The sequence below is a fragment of the Neovison vison genome, chromosome 11 (genome assembly GCF_020171115.1).
Source record: "Neovison vison isolate M4711 chromosome 11, ASM_NN_V1, whole genome shotgun sequence".
NCBI classification, from domain to species: Eukaryota; Metazoa; Chordata; class Mammalia; order Carnivora; family Mustelidae; genus Neogale; species Neogale vison.
This window is the reverse complement of record NC_058101.1, coordinates 118342451-118357958: the sequence shown is the minus strand read 5'-3', so window position 1 is coordinate 118357958 and position 15508 is coordinate 118342451. Positions and strand designations below refer to the sequence as shown.

Sequence of the window (15508 nt, the reverse complement as noted above, 5' to 3'; positions counted from 1 at the left end):
TGTAAGAAAGGGCTAGAGAATTATGCACAATTTTTGAATTCTCTGCCCTTGAAGTCACACTCATCATTTCTGCTCATGGCCTACTGGCCAGAAGTAGCTAGCTGGCCTCAGCTAACTGCAGTGGGGTTGGGAAACATTGGAGAAACACATAGGTAATGAGTGAATAATAAATGTCTCTGCCACAACTAGAAGTTAGAGAAATCCAAGTTAAGGCAACTGCAAGATGCATCTCACACTCATTAGACTGGGGAAACAACAACTCTGATATTAATAAGGGTGGGTGAGGATGTGAAAAATGGAAACAGTCATCTTCAGCTGTTAAGCATGTAAACTGGTACAACATCTTAAAGTATTTGCAAAGTTGGGACAAGTTAAAGATGTACATATTTATGACTGTACTTCCCATGTGTGCACAAAAGGTTTCATGTGAAAATTAGTCACTTAAAAAATGTTTGCATTGACAAAATATTTGAAATGATCTAAATATTGAAAATAACCTAAATACTGGAAAAATATGGAATGATACCTAAATAAACTTTCATATAGTCTTACTGAAAATGAATATTGATAGAGCATATTGAACAGAAAAAAAAAAGCTCTACATTAAGTAATTAACATAGTGTCTGGCATTTGATCAATGTTAGCTATAATTATCACCATTACTTCTACTATTACTTTTATTAGAAAAATAAGGATGCAAACTAGCTTGATGCAGGGAGATGCATAGTAGAAATAACATTAACTGGGAAAAAATAGAACATGAATTAGAATGTACACATTAATTAAGGCAATGTACAATATATGCATGACCATCAACAAGATTTTTAAAAATAACTTAGAAGCTTGGTAAAATTTAATGCTTATTAAATTACTCTTTATATTAATTCACTTACTGAAAATTATATTGCCATTAAATTTTCTCAAAATCCTACATTATTTAAAATTTCTAGTTTACTTTGCTAGTAGATAGAAGTATTTTTAAAAACACTTAAGAAAATACAACTGTGACAACTATTCTCATTATTGAGGAAAATCTCCATAAATAATTCATGATACATGAAACCATTAACCTTTGAAAGAAAAATAATTTAACAGTTGTTGCTATTACAAAACAGTGTATTTGATAACTGCGTTATCCTTATCACACATTTTTTAGTTAATATGACTTTGTATCCTAAAAGAAACCTCCATAAAAGCATTAAGAGAGTCCAATGACTGACTAAAACTATTACGTGCTTATAATTTAAATTTTTATCAGCATAGTTTTATCCAATGATAAAAGTCAGGAACGACAACACATAATCTTTTATTTTATGCCTTCATCCTAGCACTGAACAAATTTGATATTCATTCTCATACAGTGACCTGACCTTCAATTCTCTTGCTGAGGTCAAGAACACAGCAACTACACTGGGAATTCCAGAACATACCCACACAGTAGAGAGAAGGAAAATAACTGTCTACCCTCGTTTCTGGGTTTATACAGCGGCCAATGAATATGGCTTATGAGGCTTGTTTAGAGTACCTGTGTTTAGTAGAAAAAAGACTGTCTTCTGTAGTCTTAAGTGTTTCAGGTCACAGGAGCTGTGCCTTTCTATGCTCTATACCTCTTTATAAATCTATTTGATGTTCTCTTCATCATTATTCCAATTATTTGCTTGCATACATACTCTACACAGTATTAGTATTGGGCATGAAATGGTCAAAGAATATTCCTTGAGCTACCAAGCTGCCAGGGCTGGTGATCCTTGCTCATCCTGGAGGTGTCATGGCACTGTGAAATGGAAGTATCCTTTTTTTTTCTTTTTTTTTCTAGCTTGGACTCAAATCAAGAAGTGGCTTTCCTACCCAAGGAAGAGAAATATAATCCTTCCTATTGCCTAAGAACAGTGACAAAAACTGGCAGAGGGAACACAGATGGGGACAGATGGCTTAGACTAGAGAAACATCTCCAGAGTCAATGGAAATATGCCATTTCTGGATTACCATTTTACATCTCCAGCCATATAGGGATCACAGATACTTAGATGTCCAATGCAAACACAGCTGCAACTAGAGATATCTGAGAAAGACAGCTATGGAGGCCAAATAGAGTAACTTTAATATCAAGGATACACATCATTCTCATAGCTCACAAAGTCACTGTAGAAAGGACACATCAACCATATTTTGAAGATGTTCTCAGCTTTTAGCTTTCAAAGATCAACTGGGAGAAAAAAGACCTCAAGATACAACCATGGTGAAAGAGTTAGTTCTTTATAATCTCTTATAGCTCACATGCTCTGCCTCATATCTGGGATTTGAAATTACAAGGATTTTAATCACCCATAAACTAAGCAGAGCTTAGTTTGCTCATGTAAATGTAGACTTGGTTATGTAAAGCCACAGAGAAGCTTAAATTAAAAACCAAAGCTTAACTAATGAAGTAATTTCTCTACTGGATTAGTTTATTCATGAACCATACAGTGAGACTCACAGAGGATAATAAATACACATTATTGATTCTGTACATACCTGAAAATTCCAAATAGGATTAATTTCATAAAAGTAATACAATCCCGTCAAGCAACTTTTATGATGGGTTTTGAGATTATCTTTATTTAGGAAGTAATTCTTCTAGGGTCTCATCACATAACGGTAGTTACACTAATATATGGAATTAATAAGTAAAAGCTACCTAAATAATTTCCCTCCAATCCTACCCTTTTCAAGGTATTTGTTTACGAGTGTATTTTTTACACTGAATTTTTATTAATTCATAATAAACAAAATTTCTATTATACATTTGGGTTAATTACACATAGGTTTGCAGACACAAATATTTCAGAGAAAAAAATACAAAAAATAATTTGTATCTGAAAAGGAAAGCATGCTGGATAGTTTGGATAATTTTCCAGGTAAAAAATCAAGTTGGAATAGGTTTTATAAAGAAAGGTTTTTTTATTTCTTTTAAAAATAAACCAGACTTACTATAACCAAGACATTAAGTAATGAACTCAATACTTCACTTTATTTACCTTTTACAGAATTAGTTTTACGGTAAGTTGCAATTAAAATCAGAGATTAGAATTCTTTTAAAATTTTGCCTACAATGGACTCAGAAAAATTTGGTGAACATTTTTTTTTTTTTTCAGAATGGGGAAAATCAATAGCTCTATAAATGTTCTGGTGGCCAGTTAGGAGTATTCGATAGACCCAAATAAATAGAAGAACTTCTACTTAAAAGATTAAAGATTAGGAAAGGAATTCTAAAATTAATGCAGTAATTTTTCTGGTTAGACAAATGATCAAAGAAATTTTCATGACATATGGGTTAAAGGGGTTTCTCTTTTCACTGGCAAAACAATTATGTGTATTTTGGATTTTTCTTAATAAGGAAAACAAAATTTTACATATTAGACTCTTTATTCTGTCATATGTATGATCTTATTTCTTCCTGGTTAAAATTTACTTAATTGATTATGTGTTATTTTCATAATTATGAAAGATCAATAAACTGATTTCTATTTTGAAAAAGGGAAATGACAGTTGGACATTGTAATTTACCCCTCAAAGCAATCAAGGAAAGACTACTACATTCTACTACTTCCTATGATGTAGGCTGCAAACAATTCTGATTTAGAAGAAGCAAAGCCATGGACTAAAAAATATCACTGTCAAATAAGAGGAGTATCTTGAAAATTTGGGGATGAATATCACCTTGGGTTAAATGTACTAAATAAAAATTGCTTTTTATGCAACCAGGTCCAAAAATAAAAACAAAGATAAAGGCTGAGGGAAATGCAAGAAACAGAGTATGGAAACAGGAGAACATCAAGATTCCTGCTAAATGTTTCTCATGGTAAACCAAAGGAATAGACAACTTACCCTGGATTTTAGAGATGGTTTTTGCATATCTCTTTCAAAGTCTTTTGTTTGAAGGGTGTTAGGTAAGGGGTTCTTACAACTGGCCTCCTATAAAAGAAGTATAAAAGAAATATTAGAAACCAAAGAACATTACCCTATCTGGAAATTACAATGTAGTGAAAAGCAATTTTCTTATGGGAGACAAGGCATTTCTGGATTGAACTATATATATCAGAAGCCACTGAGATTTGTCATGAGGAATCAAAATATTTCCTTTCTCATTTGTCACCTGCAATAGTGAAGTAAGGTAAGATGGTGATGGAGTAGGTGTGGGACACACAGAACACATATTCAGAGATGACCTTTGAGAGTCTCACCTACACTATCCACTGATAGCACCCCTCTTCTTTGGAGAATTAGGTAGTTAATTCTCTAAGATATCAATCACCAAACTACTGTTTTTTACAAATGGGTTCTGAGTATGTAAATACTTTTTCTTAAACAAATTCCTTCAAATAGTTTAGCAAACCACTGCTGAATAGTGATAGTTTCATACCAACATCCTGAGGAAAAATTTCTGTGTATTTGGTTCCCAAAATTACTAAGCTCCTAAGTCCTTGGTTCACACCAAAATAGTACTTGCAAAGCTAGCAGAAATTACAAGGAGGCAGCTCACATGGAATTGGATTTACTGTTTATTTCTACGTACTAAATAAAAATAATAATAATTTCATTTAAAAAATACAATGTAGGGCCTTTCTACTTACTATTGCCACTAATTTGGATAAATTTTCCATAAGGGATTTCATTGCCAAATTAATAGAGATAAATGTATATAGGGAAGATTACAGACAACAATAAAACTAAGGAAAAAATAAGTTCAATTTCTTTCACTTGCTCTATTACCGTTGATCTCTGTATCACATTTCTTCCCTTATATTTTACCTTTAACAGTGAACTTGCCCATTATCCACCACTCCATTATCAAAATCATGGATTTTCACCCCCAGTTTACTTAAGGGTTAATTAATTATAATCTTTTAAAGAATATTTTAGTCAAATGCTTTACAATATTATTAAATTTTGCTGAGATTTTACTTAATTCTAAAGAGAACAGGATATTATTAGTATAAAATATCCTTAAGAAAATACTACGACTACTTGCTACTACAAAATACGTACTGAATCTTAGGATATATGAAGCACTATATTAAAATCTTTGCATTAATGCCATTTTTGCCCCCACATCGTATTATCATCACTTCCCTTTTAAGGAAACACATAAAATCTTACAGAAGTTAAGTAATTTGGCCAATGTCACACAGGACTCATAGATGGCTCTGTCTAACTTTATAAACTTGTATTACCTTTATATTATATCTCCAATATCTAATACACGTGACATCTTAAACCACTAGTTTGTAGAGCCATAACATTTTATTTATTTTATATACATACATGTATATATATATATATTTTTTAAATTTCTTTTCAGCGTAACAGAATTCATTGTTTTTGCACCCCACCCAGTGCTCCATGCAATACGTGCTCTCCTTAATACCCACCACCAGGCTCCCCCAACCTCCCATCCCTCCGCCCCTTCAAAACCCTCAGATTATATTGTAAATCCAAAATTTTTAAAAATTAGCTAGTCTGCCCCACTCCTCTCTAATTTTACAGATGGGGGACTTGAGGACATCTGAGGTGATGTGCCCAAGATCCCACAGAGAGTGGCAAAGCTGAGACCCGTGCCTGGACCACAAGGCTGTACATGGCACCTGTTACCAGCTTTGTGCTAGGGAGTGATATGACCAGACTCAGAGGGCACTGCCAACACTGTGGTACTGCCAACACTCTCAGCTGCCTGTGGTCTCACGTACAGCTCTACGGAAGGACCCACGGGTACATTTCTGAGGTCTCCAAATAAGCAAGCATTCCAGTCCTGCCCTTTCCCACAAGTCACAACACCTGCTGGCCGTATGCTGCTTACTGGAAATAGTGAATGAACCCATTCCCACTTCTGACTCACTGTGATCAAGTATATCCAGCATGACATTTAGGGGATCCAAGTGATTAACTGTATAATCTATTGCGTAATTTGACTACACTTGGATAATATAATCATGCTTAGTCCTTCAACCCCCTTTTAAAACTACTGGGATATAAATGTTAAAATGTGATAAGAAAAAAGACTGACTCTTAAGGGAAGCTAACAGGAATCTTGTTTATGATTGTCTGAGTGTTTACAAATGCCTACATTTCTTTCCTCCTTATGTATAGGCTAAAAGGGATAGTGTTTCTTTATTACTCTTATCTCCCCCACACTGTCCCTGTGAATTAATGAGTACAAATGTGATAGCGTTCCCTATAAAACCCTGAAAAACTTTTCTGTAAACTTATAACTGAAAATGCCACTTACACGAATTAGGTTTATTTTTCTGTTTTAGGACTTCACATTTAGACAACAGAGACAAAATGAAATTTAGTAGTCAGGGCACTGAAGTGTCAATCAAGAGATCTGACTTCTCATCCTGGTTCTCTAACCAACCAGCTCTAGGAACCCAGGCAGGCATTTTAACCTTTTGGACATACCTTGGTTCAAAGATTTCTAAAACAAAGGCACTGGATTAAATGAGCTCCAAGAAAATTTTCCAGGTCTTAAATTTCGAGATTTTCAGATTCTTTCAGGAAGAAACAATATTTGTTGACAAAAAGGTAACCCACCACCTGTTCAGAGTTGCATTCCCAATGCCCCCACGAGACTGCTGCGAAGTGCTGGCCTCCACCCATGTAATGGGCAGTGAGCCCAGGGGCTCTGGAGCCACAGAGGAAACATATCCTGCAGCGCTAATGTTACTCAGATTTCTGGAGAAAATTAATATATTCCACTAGTAGCTTAAATAAGTACTGGAAATAACTTCACGTATTCTTTAAGACAGATATATTATGGAGTTAAGTGAGAAATATTTTTAAGATAAAACTTTTTCACAGTTATGTCTTTAAAAAGCCATTTACTCTGATGGGTATGTACCTAGGAGAATTAAATAACAAAGGTCCATGGTCAACTAATCTTCGACAAAGCAGGAAAGAATGTCCAATGGAAAAAAGACGGTCTCTTCAATAAATGGTGTTGGGAAAATTGGACAGCCACGTGCAGAAAAATGAAATTGGACCATTTCCTTATACCACACACGAAAATAGACTCAAAATGGATGAAGGACCTCAATGTGAGAAAGGAATCCATCAAAATCCTTGAGGAAAACACAAGCAGCAACCTCTTCGACCTCAGCCGCAGCAACATCTTTCTAGGAACATCGTCAAAGCCAAGGGAAGCAAGAGCAAAAATGAACTATTGGTATTTCATCAAGATCAAAAGCTTTTGCACAGCAAAGAAAACAGTTAACAAAACCAAAAGACAACTGACAGAATGGGAGAAGATATTTGCAAACGACATATCGGATAAAGGGCTAGTGTCCAAAATCTATAAAGAACTTAGCAAACTCAACACCCAAAGAACAAATAATCCAATCAAGAAATGGGCAGAAGACATGAACAGACCTTTCTGCAAAGAAGACATCCATATGGCCAACAGACACATGAAAAAGTGCTCCATATCACTTGGCATCAGGGAAATACAAATCAAAACCACAATGAGATACCACCTCAAACCAGTCACAATGGCTAAAATTAACAAGTCAGGAAGTGACAGATACTAGCAAGGATGCGGAGAAAGGGGAACCCTCCTACACTGTTTGTGGGAATGCAAGCTGGTGCAACCACTCTGGAAAACAGCATGGAGGTTCCTCAAAATGTTGAAAATAGAACTTCCCTATGACCCAGCAATTCCACTACTGGGTATTTACCCTAAAGATACAAACGTAGTGATCCGAAGGGGCACGTGCACCCGAATGTTTATAGCAGCAATGTCCACAATAGCCAAACTATGGAAAGAACCTAGATGTCCATCAACAGATGAATAGATAAAGAAGATGTGGTATATATACACAATGGAATACTATGTAGCCATCAAAAGAAATGAAATCTTGCCATTTGCGACGGCATGGATGGAACTAGAGGGTATCATGCTTAGCGAAATAAGTCAAGCAGAGAAAGACAGCTATCATATGATCTCCCTGATATGAGGAAGTGGAGATGCAACATGGGGTGTTAAGAGGGTAAGAGAAGAATAAATGAAATAAGATGGGATTGGGAGGGAGACAAACCATAAGTGACTCTTAATCTCACAAAACAAACTGAGGGTTGCTGGGGGGAAGGGGGTTGGGAGAAAAGGGGTGGGGTTATGGACATTGGGGAGGGTATGTGCTATGGTGAGTGCTGTGAAGTGTGTAAACCTGGTGATTCACAGACCTGTACCCCTGGGGATAAAAATATATGTTTATAAAAAATTAAAAATTAATAAAAATTAATTTTAAAAAATGAAAACAAAAACAAAAACAAAGGTCCACACAAAAACTAGACAAATAGTCATAGCAGCATTATTTATAGTAGCCAAAAAGTGGAAACAACCCAAACGTCTATCAAATGATGAATGGATAAAGAAAATATGGTATAGGGACACCTGGGTGGCTCAGTTGGTTAAGCGTCTGCCTTCGGTTTAGGCCATGATCCCAGCATCCTGGGATTGAGTCCCACATCGGGTCCTTGCTTGGCAGGGAGCCTGCTTCTCCCTCTGCCTCTGCCTGCCACTCTGCCTGTGCTTGCTCTCGCTTCTCTCTCTATGACAAATAAATAAATAAAATCTTTAAAAAAATATATGGTATAACCACACAATGGAGTATTACTCAGGTATAAAGAGGACTGAAGTATGAATACCTGCTAAACATAGATTCACCTTGAAAACATCGCACTAAGTGAAAAAAGCCAAACATAAAGCAACATGTATTGTGTGATGCCACATATATATTAAATGTCTGGAATAAGACAAACAGTGACAGAGTGCCATTAGTGGCTGTAGAGGCTAGAAGAAGGGGAAAGATTCCTAATGGGTCCAGTCTATATGGGTTTCTTTTTAGGGTGAGAAAAATGTTCTGGAATTAGGTAATGGTTGCACAACTTGGTGAACATTCTAAAAACATTTAGAATATAAATATATTTTATATTTTAAACAGGTTTATCTTATGGCATCAGAATAATATCTAATTTTTAAAAAAACAAGTCATTTATTATTTGCACTCCCAGAGCAAAGGAAAAGACCTTGGGTTTGTTTGCACTCCTCCCTTAGAACTTCTCTGAAAAGGTTTGAATGGGGAATGATTCGTGTTTATAAGTATTAAAATGTATGTGGACATAAGAATTCACTTAATGAATATTAACTGAACGCTATCATGTGTGGCATTCCAATGCTAGTCATTGGAGAAAGTAATGATAAACACATCAGACCTGATTATAGGGTATATTTATATTTAAACATTTCATCTGCTTAAATGAGAGTGAACTGAATTGACTGCTCACTCTAATGACTTTTGTGCAATAACCGATTGCTTAAACTAGCTGTGTCACCTTAGTATTCTGAAAACACCATTTAAAAATATAATAGGTCTTACTATTCAACTACTAATGCCGTGAAAAAACGGAAGAGCACTCCCTGCTTCTTCAGTGGAGCACGCTACTCCCCAGTTATTCACAGGCTTGCTTCCTCATTTCATCCAGGTCTTTGTTCAATTTCACTGAAGAGAATTCCCTTCCTGGAACACCTTATCTAAATTTTCACTGCTCTCTCCTCCCACTTACAGCTCTCTCTGCCCCTACTCTGTATTTCTTCATAGCCATCAGCAAAATCTGACTTTAATACTTCCTGACTCTAAAACTGATAGTTGCCAGAGGGGAGGGAGTGTGTAGCATGGCAAAATAGGGGAAGGGGTGTGGGAGATACAGGCTTCTGGTTATAGAATGAATGGGAATACAAGGCTGAGCATAAGGAATATAGTCAAGGAGACTGTAATAGTGTTGTAGGAGGGCATATGGTAGCCACAGTTGTGGTAAGCATTGGACAGTATATAAACTTGTTGAACCACTATGTGGTACACCTGAAATTAATCAACATTGTGGGTCAACCATACTAAGAAAAAAAATTAAAAGAAAATACCGGTTCTAATTCTCTGTCTATCTCACCCTACCCTGTGAGAGAACTGGGTCAGTCTTGCTCATGAATAGATCCACAGGGCTAGAACCATGTTTGGTACCTAGTAGGGGCTCAACTATTGAAATGAACGGATAAACCAAAGGAATGAGTAATATCCCTTTTTTTTTTTTTAAAGATTTTATTTATTCATTTGACAGAGAGAGATCACAAGTAAGCAGAAAGGCAGGCAGAGAGAGAGGAAGGGAAGCAGGCTCCCTGCTGAGCAGAGAGCCCCATGCGGGACTCGATCCCAGTACCCTGAGATCATGACCTGAGCCGAAGGCAGCGGCTTAACCCATTGAGCCACCCAGGCGCCCCAGTAATATCCCTTTTCTAACCGTTCATGATCCCCTAGCCATTCTTCCTGTTTTTAGTTCTCTCCTTAATCAGCTTACATTTCACGATTCTTCATTCCTTTGCTAATACACTTAATTTTCTTCATCCTGTTTCTAATCATTGTATTCATCTGGAAAAAGTACAACATTGGACGAACCCAGCTATATGCCTTCTCTGTGCTGGGAATTAAGCGAATGAAAGTGATTGGGGAAAAAGTATATAATTTGTTGACTGTTTCATGTTAAGTTTATTACCATAAATCTTAAGTGAGTCCTCGCTAATGCATAGCAATTCTGCTATACTTCTTTAGTAACTTGACTTCCTATCCTCCCACAGGATCTTTTATGACCTTCCTTTTCTTAAACCCCTTTCCTTCTATTATCACTGCATAGCTCATTGACAAAACAGAGCACTGGAACAGATGCTACTCCCCCCCAACCCCGCCCGCCCCATCAAATTTACAAACCTGTCTACAGATATTCCATCCTTCCTGCCTTCCCTCCAGTTACAGTGAAAGAGAAGATGCTGGTCCAATCAGCCATTCCCTCCACGTACCACTGGGGATCTTATCTCCTCTTATTTTCTCAAGGATTTCACTCCCTCAATTATCCCCTCATTCCCTCTCTACTAGATTGTTCCCATTAATCACAAGCATGCTCTGGAATTGTTATCTTTTTGGTTTGTTTTTAAAAACAATACTTCCTTAATCTCATTCCTCCTACTAGTTATGGTCCATTTCTTGGCTTTCCTTTATAGCTAACTCCTTCAAAACAGTTATCATCACTATCCCTACTTCTTTATTTTCAAAGCCCTCAAATCTGTTCTGTTTCTTATCACCACTCTGCAGAAAGTGATGAAACAATTCCAGTTTGGTCTCCTTCTTCCTCAGGTTCTTAGCAACATCTTATTGAGGCAACTAGTTATTCTTGAACTACTCTCTTCCATTAGCTGCCAGGACATCAGTAGTAGGAAAAAAAAAAATCCTATCTCACTGATCAACTCCATATAGTCCCCTTCGTTGCTCTTTCTCCTCTCTACAATAAATTTATTTATTGCTTATTGGTTAATCTTTTGCTTCGTTAACTAAATAGAAGCTCTATGAAAGCAAATGATGGGTTTCCTTTACTCACTACTGTGACTACAATGCCACAGAAAAGGGCCTAGTGTAGTAGGAGCTCAATAAATACATGTTGAATAAGTGAAGTTGGAATGATGCAGGAGTTGATGTAAATCAGTCTTCCTTTCCCAAATGGTACAATGATCTCAATCACTCTCATGGATTTTAAATCAACCAATAGGCTAATAACTCCCATATTCCACTTGTCTTTGATGTTTCTCCTGAGTTCAGGTCACTTTTATTTACCTATCTACTTGACAACTCTACTTGGCTGTCTAATAAGCTTCTACTTAGTAAGTCCAAACCTGAGTTTATACTTTATTAGCAAAAAACCATCTGTCAGTCCTTGAGTCTTCCCCTGACTGGCAGAGGGCACCCAGTTGCTCAACCCAATGTCTTAATCTACCTTAATTCTTCCCTTTCCTGCCCACATCAAATCCACCAACAAGTGCAGTCAAAATAAACTGGGATTCATTCAGTTTTATGTACATAGTCACCCCAGTCATAGCCATCGTTCACCTAAATTATTTCAAACATTATACCTTCTCCAAGGTTTGTATACGTAAATGGAATGATGTCACTCCTCTATCAAGGTCTTATCATTATTCCTGGATGGTAAACACTTTGCCATAACACAGTCCTGACTCAGCTCTTCTCTACTTCTCTAACCTCCAACTTTCACCATTCACCCTCTGCCTCAATATGCCTCATTAGCCTTCTTTTACTCCAAGCCCCTTCCTACCTTCAAGTATTCACCATTTATGTTTTCTCTTTCTGGAATGACTTTCCAATTTTTTTTTTTTTTTATTAGCACGGCTGCTGTATTCTTATCCTTAAGCTCCTCTGTCACTTCCTCAGAGAGACCTCCTTTGATAATTCCATCTCAAGTGGCTGTCCCTGACTATGCTATTCTTTTATTAACCTGCTTTTTAAAAATCACGATACTTATTCAAATTTATAATTAACAATTTTATTTATATTTCTTTGTCTATTACTCCCAGTAGACTTTGAGTTTCATGAAGGCAAGGATTTGATCAATGTATCTTTGGCATCTAGTTGGTATTTAGTATGTATTTGTTAAATGAATAAACATAGCAATGTTGACTCCTACATCTCCCATCCCATTAGTATTAATCTCCAGCCATTAAAGAAATGTGATGGATTTCTATGACATTAGGAATCAGATAATAATACATTTTCTTATGATCTGAATAATATAATGGTGGGTGAGGATAGGTTGAAAAGAAGCTATTATGATAAGGGAGATAGCTGTCAGAGAGCTGTATTTGGTGTGCTGGGGTCCAACCCACAAGTGATTTGGTTAGACTTAGTGACAAGGAGAACCAATGACAGAGCACAATATTGATATGACTGTAAGTTGAGACAGCAATATTGATATGATCACAAGTTGAGGTAATAGCGTGTGCCTAAGGCCTTCTATAGAACAGAATGTACAGAACACTGCTATTTTGCACACAACCAGAACCCAAATAATGTGACTGGCAGATTATAGACTAGTCTTTACAATTCCATAAAACTCCCCTCTGACTTATTGCTACCTGCAAAATAATCTTAATTTTACTATAAAGAAAAAGAAATGTTTTCTTAAAATGCAAAAGCAATAGGATGTTATCTTTACATAAATAAGCAGAACAAATTGAATAGGAAAACAGTCCTTTCTAAACCTTCATTACGTATACTTTGGGGAAGAAATCTGTGATTCTTTGGGTTCGATCAGGGAAACAATTGAAGTGAGACGTAGTCAAACTCTGGATATATTCTGAACTTATTACATTTACTTTGTAAACTGCAACTATAATTTTCAGAGATAGAACCTTAATTGTCATTCAAGTATATTACAAATTGCTTTGCAGAAAATGGTAAGTCAACTTAAAACAAGAACCAGCATGGAATTATCACAAAAGCTGGTTAAATCAAAGATCATTTTTCTACATCATTAAGCTTTAGTGTTTGGACACTAGATCTTAATATTTAGGGTTTCCTGTAGCTCTTCTGTCACCTCTTTGGAAAGGCTCTCCTCAAAATAAACTTCCCCAATTACTATAAATCTACTTTATTTTTGCCACAGTATTTATCGCTTTAAGATTAGTGTAGGTGTCTGTATGTTATTGTGGTGATTTCAGATCTAATCTTAATATCTGTACTTTTCTTTGATAATCTAGTCCACTATGCTTTCTTCATTCATAGTCTTGACTTGGAGAAGCTCTACTTTTTTTTGCTGTGCTGAGCGGTTTGAAAATAGTGATCTACCATCATAAGCAAGTTAGCAAGTGCGAGACTCAGGACCTTTTCAGTTGCTGTTCCCTCTGCCTGGAATATTCTCTTGCCCCAGAAATTTCCATAGCTTGCTCCACCACATCATTTGATCTCAGCTCCAATGCCAGCTCAGAAGGGCCTTCCTTCCCTTTTCTGTATGAAACAGTGCGCTGAACTTCCCTCTCTTCTTTCATATACCATTAATATCAAGTCTTTATCAGGGTTTAATATTCTTGCAGAATCTATCATCAAATGGCATATTAGTTTCCTTAATTGTTTACTGTGTCCCTTGGCCTAAAGTCCAACTCCTTAAGAGCATGGATTTTTTTTCCCCCAGTGCTATTTCTTCAGCTCAAAGAATACTGTCTGGCTTCATAGCAGGCATTCAATAAATGCTTGCTGAATGAACAGACTCATGAAACAAAAACAACCTCTTCTGATTCTTCTTTCTTTCAGTTTATCCAACTCATGGATGCCAAATTTTCTAATTTAGAACTCCAGTGCAAGCCACTCCTTTCCTGACAAGTTTTAGTTCCTTCCACCTACTGGAACAAGTTTAAACTCTTATTTCTGCCATCTACAGGCCTTCAGCCCACTCTTCTTGTCTAATCTGCTCCACACATACATTATAACCTGGATCACTTGTTGCTTGTACCAGTTACTTATGTGCTTGTCCCATTCCCCATCCCTGACCTTAATATGTAAAGGGCATTTTAATCTTTTTTGCCTCTAACGCACCAAAGTGGATGACCAATGTTTTTGCATGTCTGGTATTCACTTTTCCTTCTTTAAGGGAAGACAGAAGAAATTAACCTTCTCCTACTGGTTACAGTGTTTCTCTCTCTCTCTCTCTCTCTTTTTTAAAAAATTTCTTTTCAGCAACAGGATTCATTGTTTATGCATCACACCCAGTGCTCCATGCAATACGTGCCCTCCATATTACCCACCACCTGGCTCCCCCAACCTCCCACCCCCCCGCCCCTTCAAAACCCACAGATTGCTTTTCAGAGTCCATAGTCTCTCATGGTTCATCTCCCCTTCCAATTTCCCTCAACTCCCTTCTCCTCTCCATCTCCCTATGTCCTCCATGTTATTTGTTATGCTCCACAAATAAGTGAAACCTTGTGATAATTGACTCTCTCTGCTTGACTTATTTCACTCAGCATAATCTCTTCCAGTCCCATCCATGTTGCTACAAAAGTTGGGTATTCATCCTTTCTGATGGAGGCATAATACTCCATAGTGTATATGGACCACATCTTCCTTATCCATTCATCCATTGAAGGGCATCTTGTTTTTTTCCACATTTTGGTGACTGTGGTCATTGCTGCTATAAACATTGGGGTACAGATGGCCCTTCTTTTCACGACATCTGTATCTTTGGGGTAAATACCCTGTAGTGCAATTGCAGGGTCATAGGGAAGCTCTGTATTTAATTTCTTGAGGAATCTCCACACTGTTCTCCAAAGTGGCTGCACCAACTTGCATTCCCACCAACAGTGTAAGAGGGTTTTCCTTTCTCTACATCCTCTCCAACACATGTTGTTTCCTGTCTTACTAATTTTGGCCATTCTAATGGTTACAGTGTTTCAATCACAGTGTGTCTCTGACCAACCTCACACTGATGTAAATTAGATCTTCAGAACTTACCTTGCAAAACTGAAACTCTGTACACCTTAACCACATTTCTACATGTGCCCCTCTACCAGCCCCTGTCAACCACTAATTTACACTCAGCTTCCAGGAGTTCAACATTTTAAGATTTCCACATAAAAGTGAGATCATTTCCA

The 15508-nt window shown here is 36.8% G+C and overlaps 1 protein-coding gene across 9 annotated transcripts in view; it reads right to left on the bottom strand.

The window, feature by feature from the left end:
• The window catches only part of FAM13A (family with sequence similarity 13 member A), a 362418-nt gene that overhangs the window by 174219 nt on the left and 172691 nt on the right, over nucleotides 1-15508 (bottom strand). For all 9 annotated transcript variants that reach the window (XM_044224511.1, XM_044224510.1, XM_044224506.1 and 6 more), the window contains one exon: nucleotides 3868-3954. In XM_044224511.1, coding sequence (XP_044080446.1) covers nucleotides 3868-3954 — 87 coding nt within the window. The remainder of the gene's footprint in view (nucleotides 1-3867; nucleotides 3955-15508) is intronic.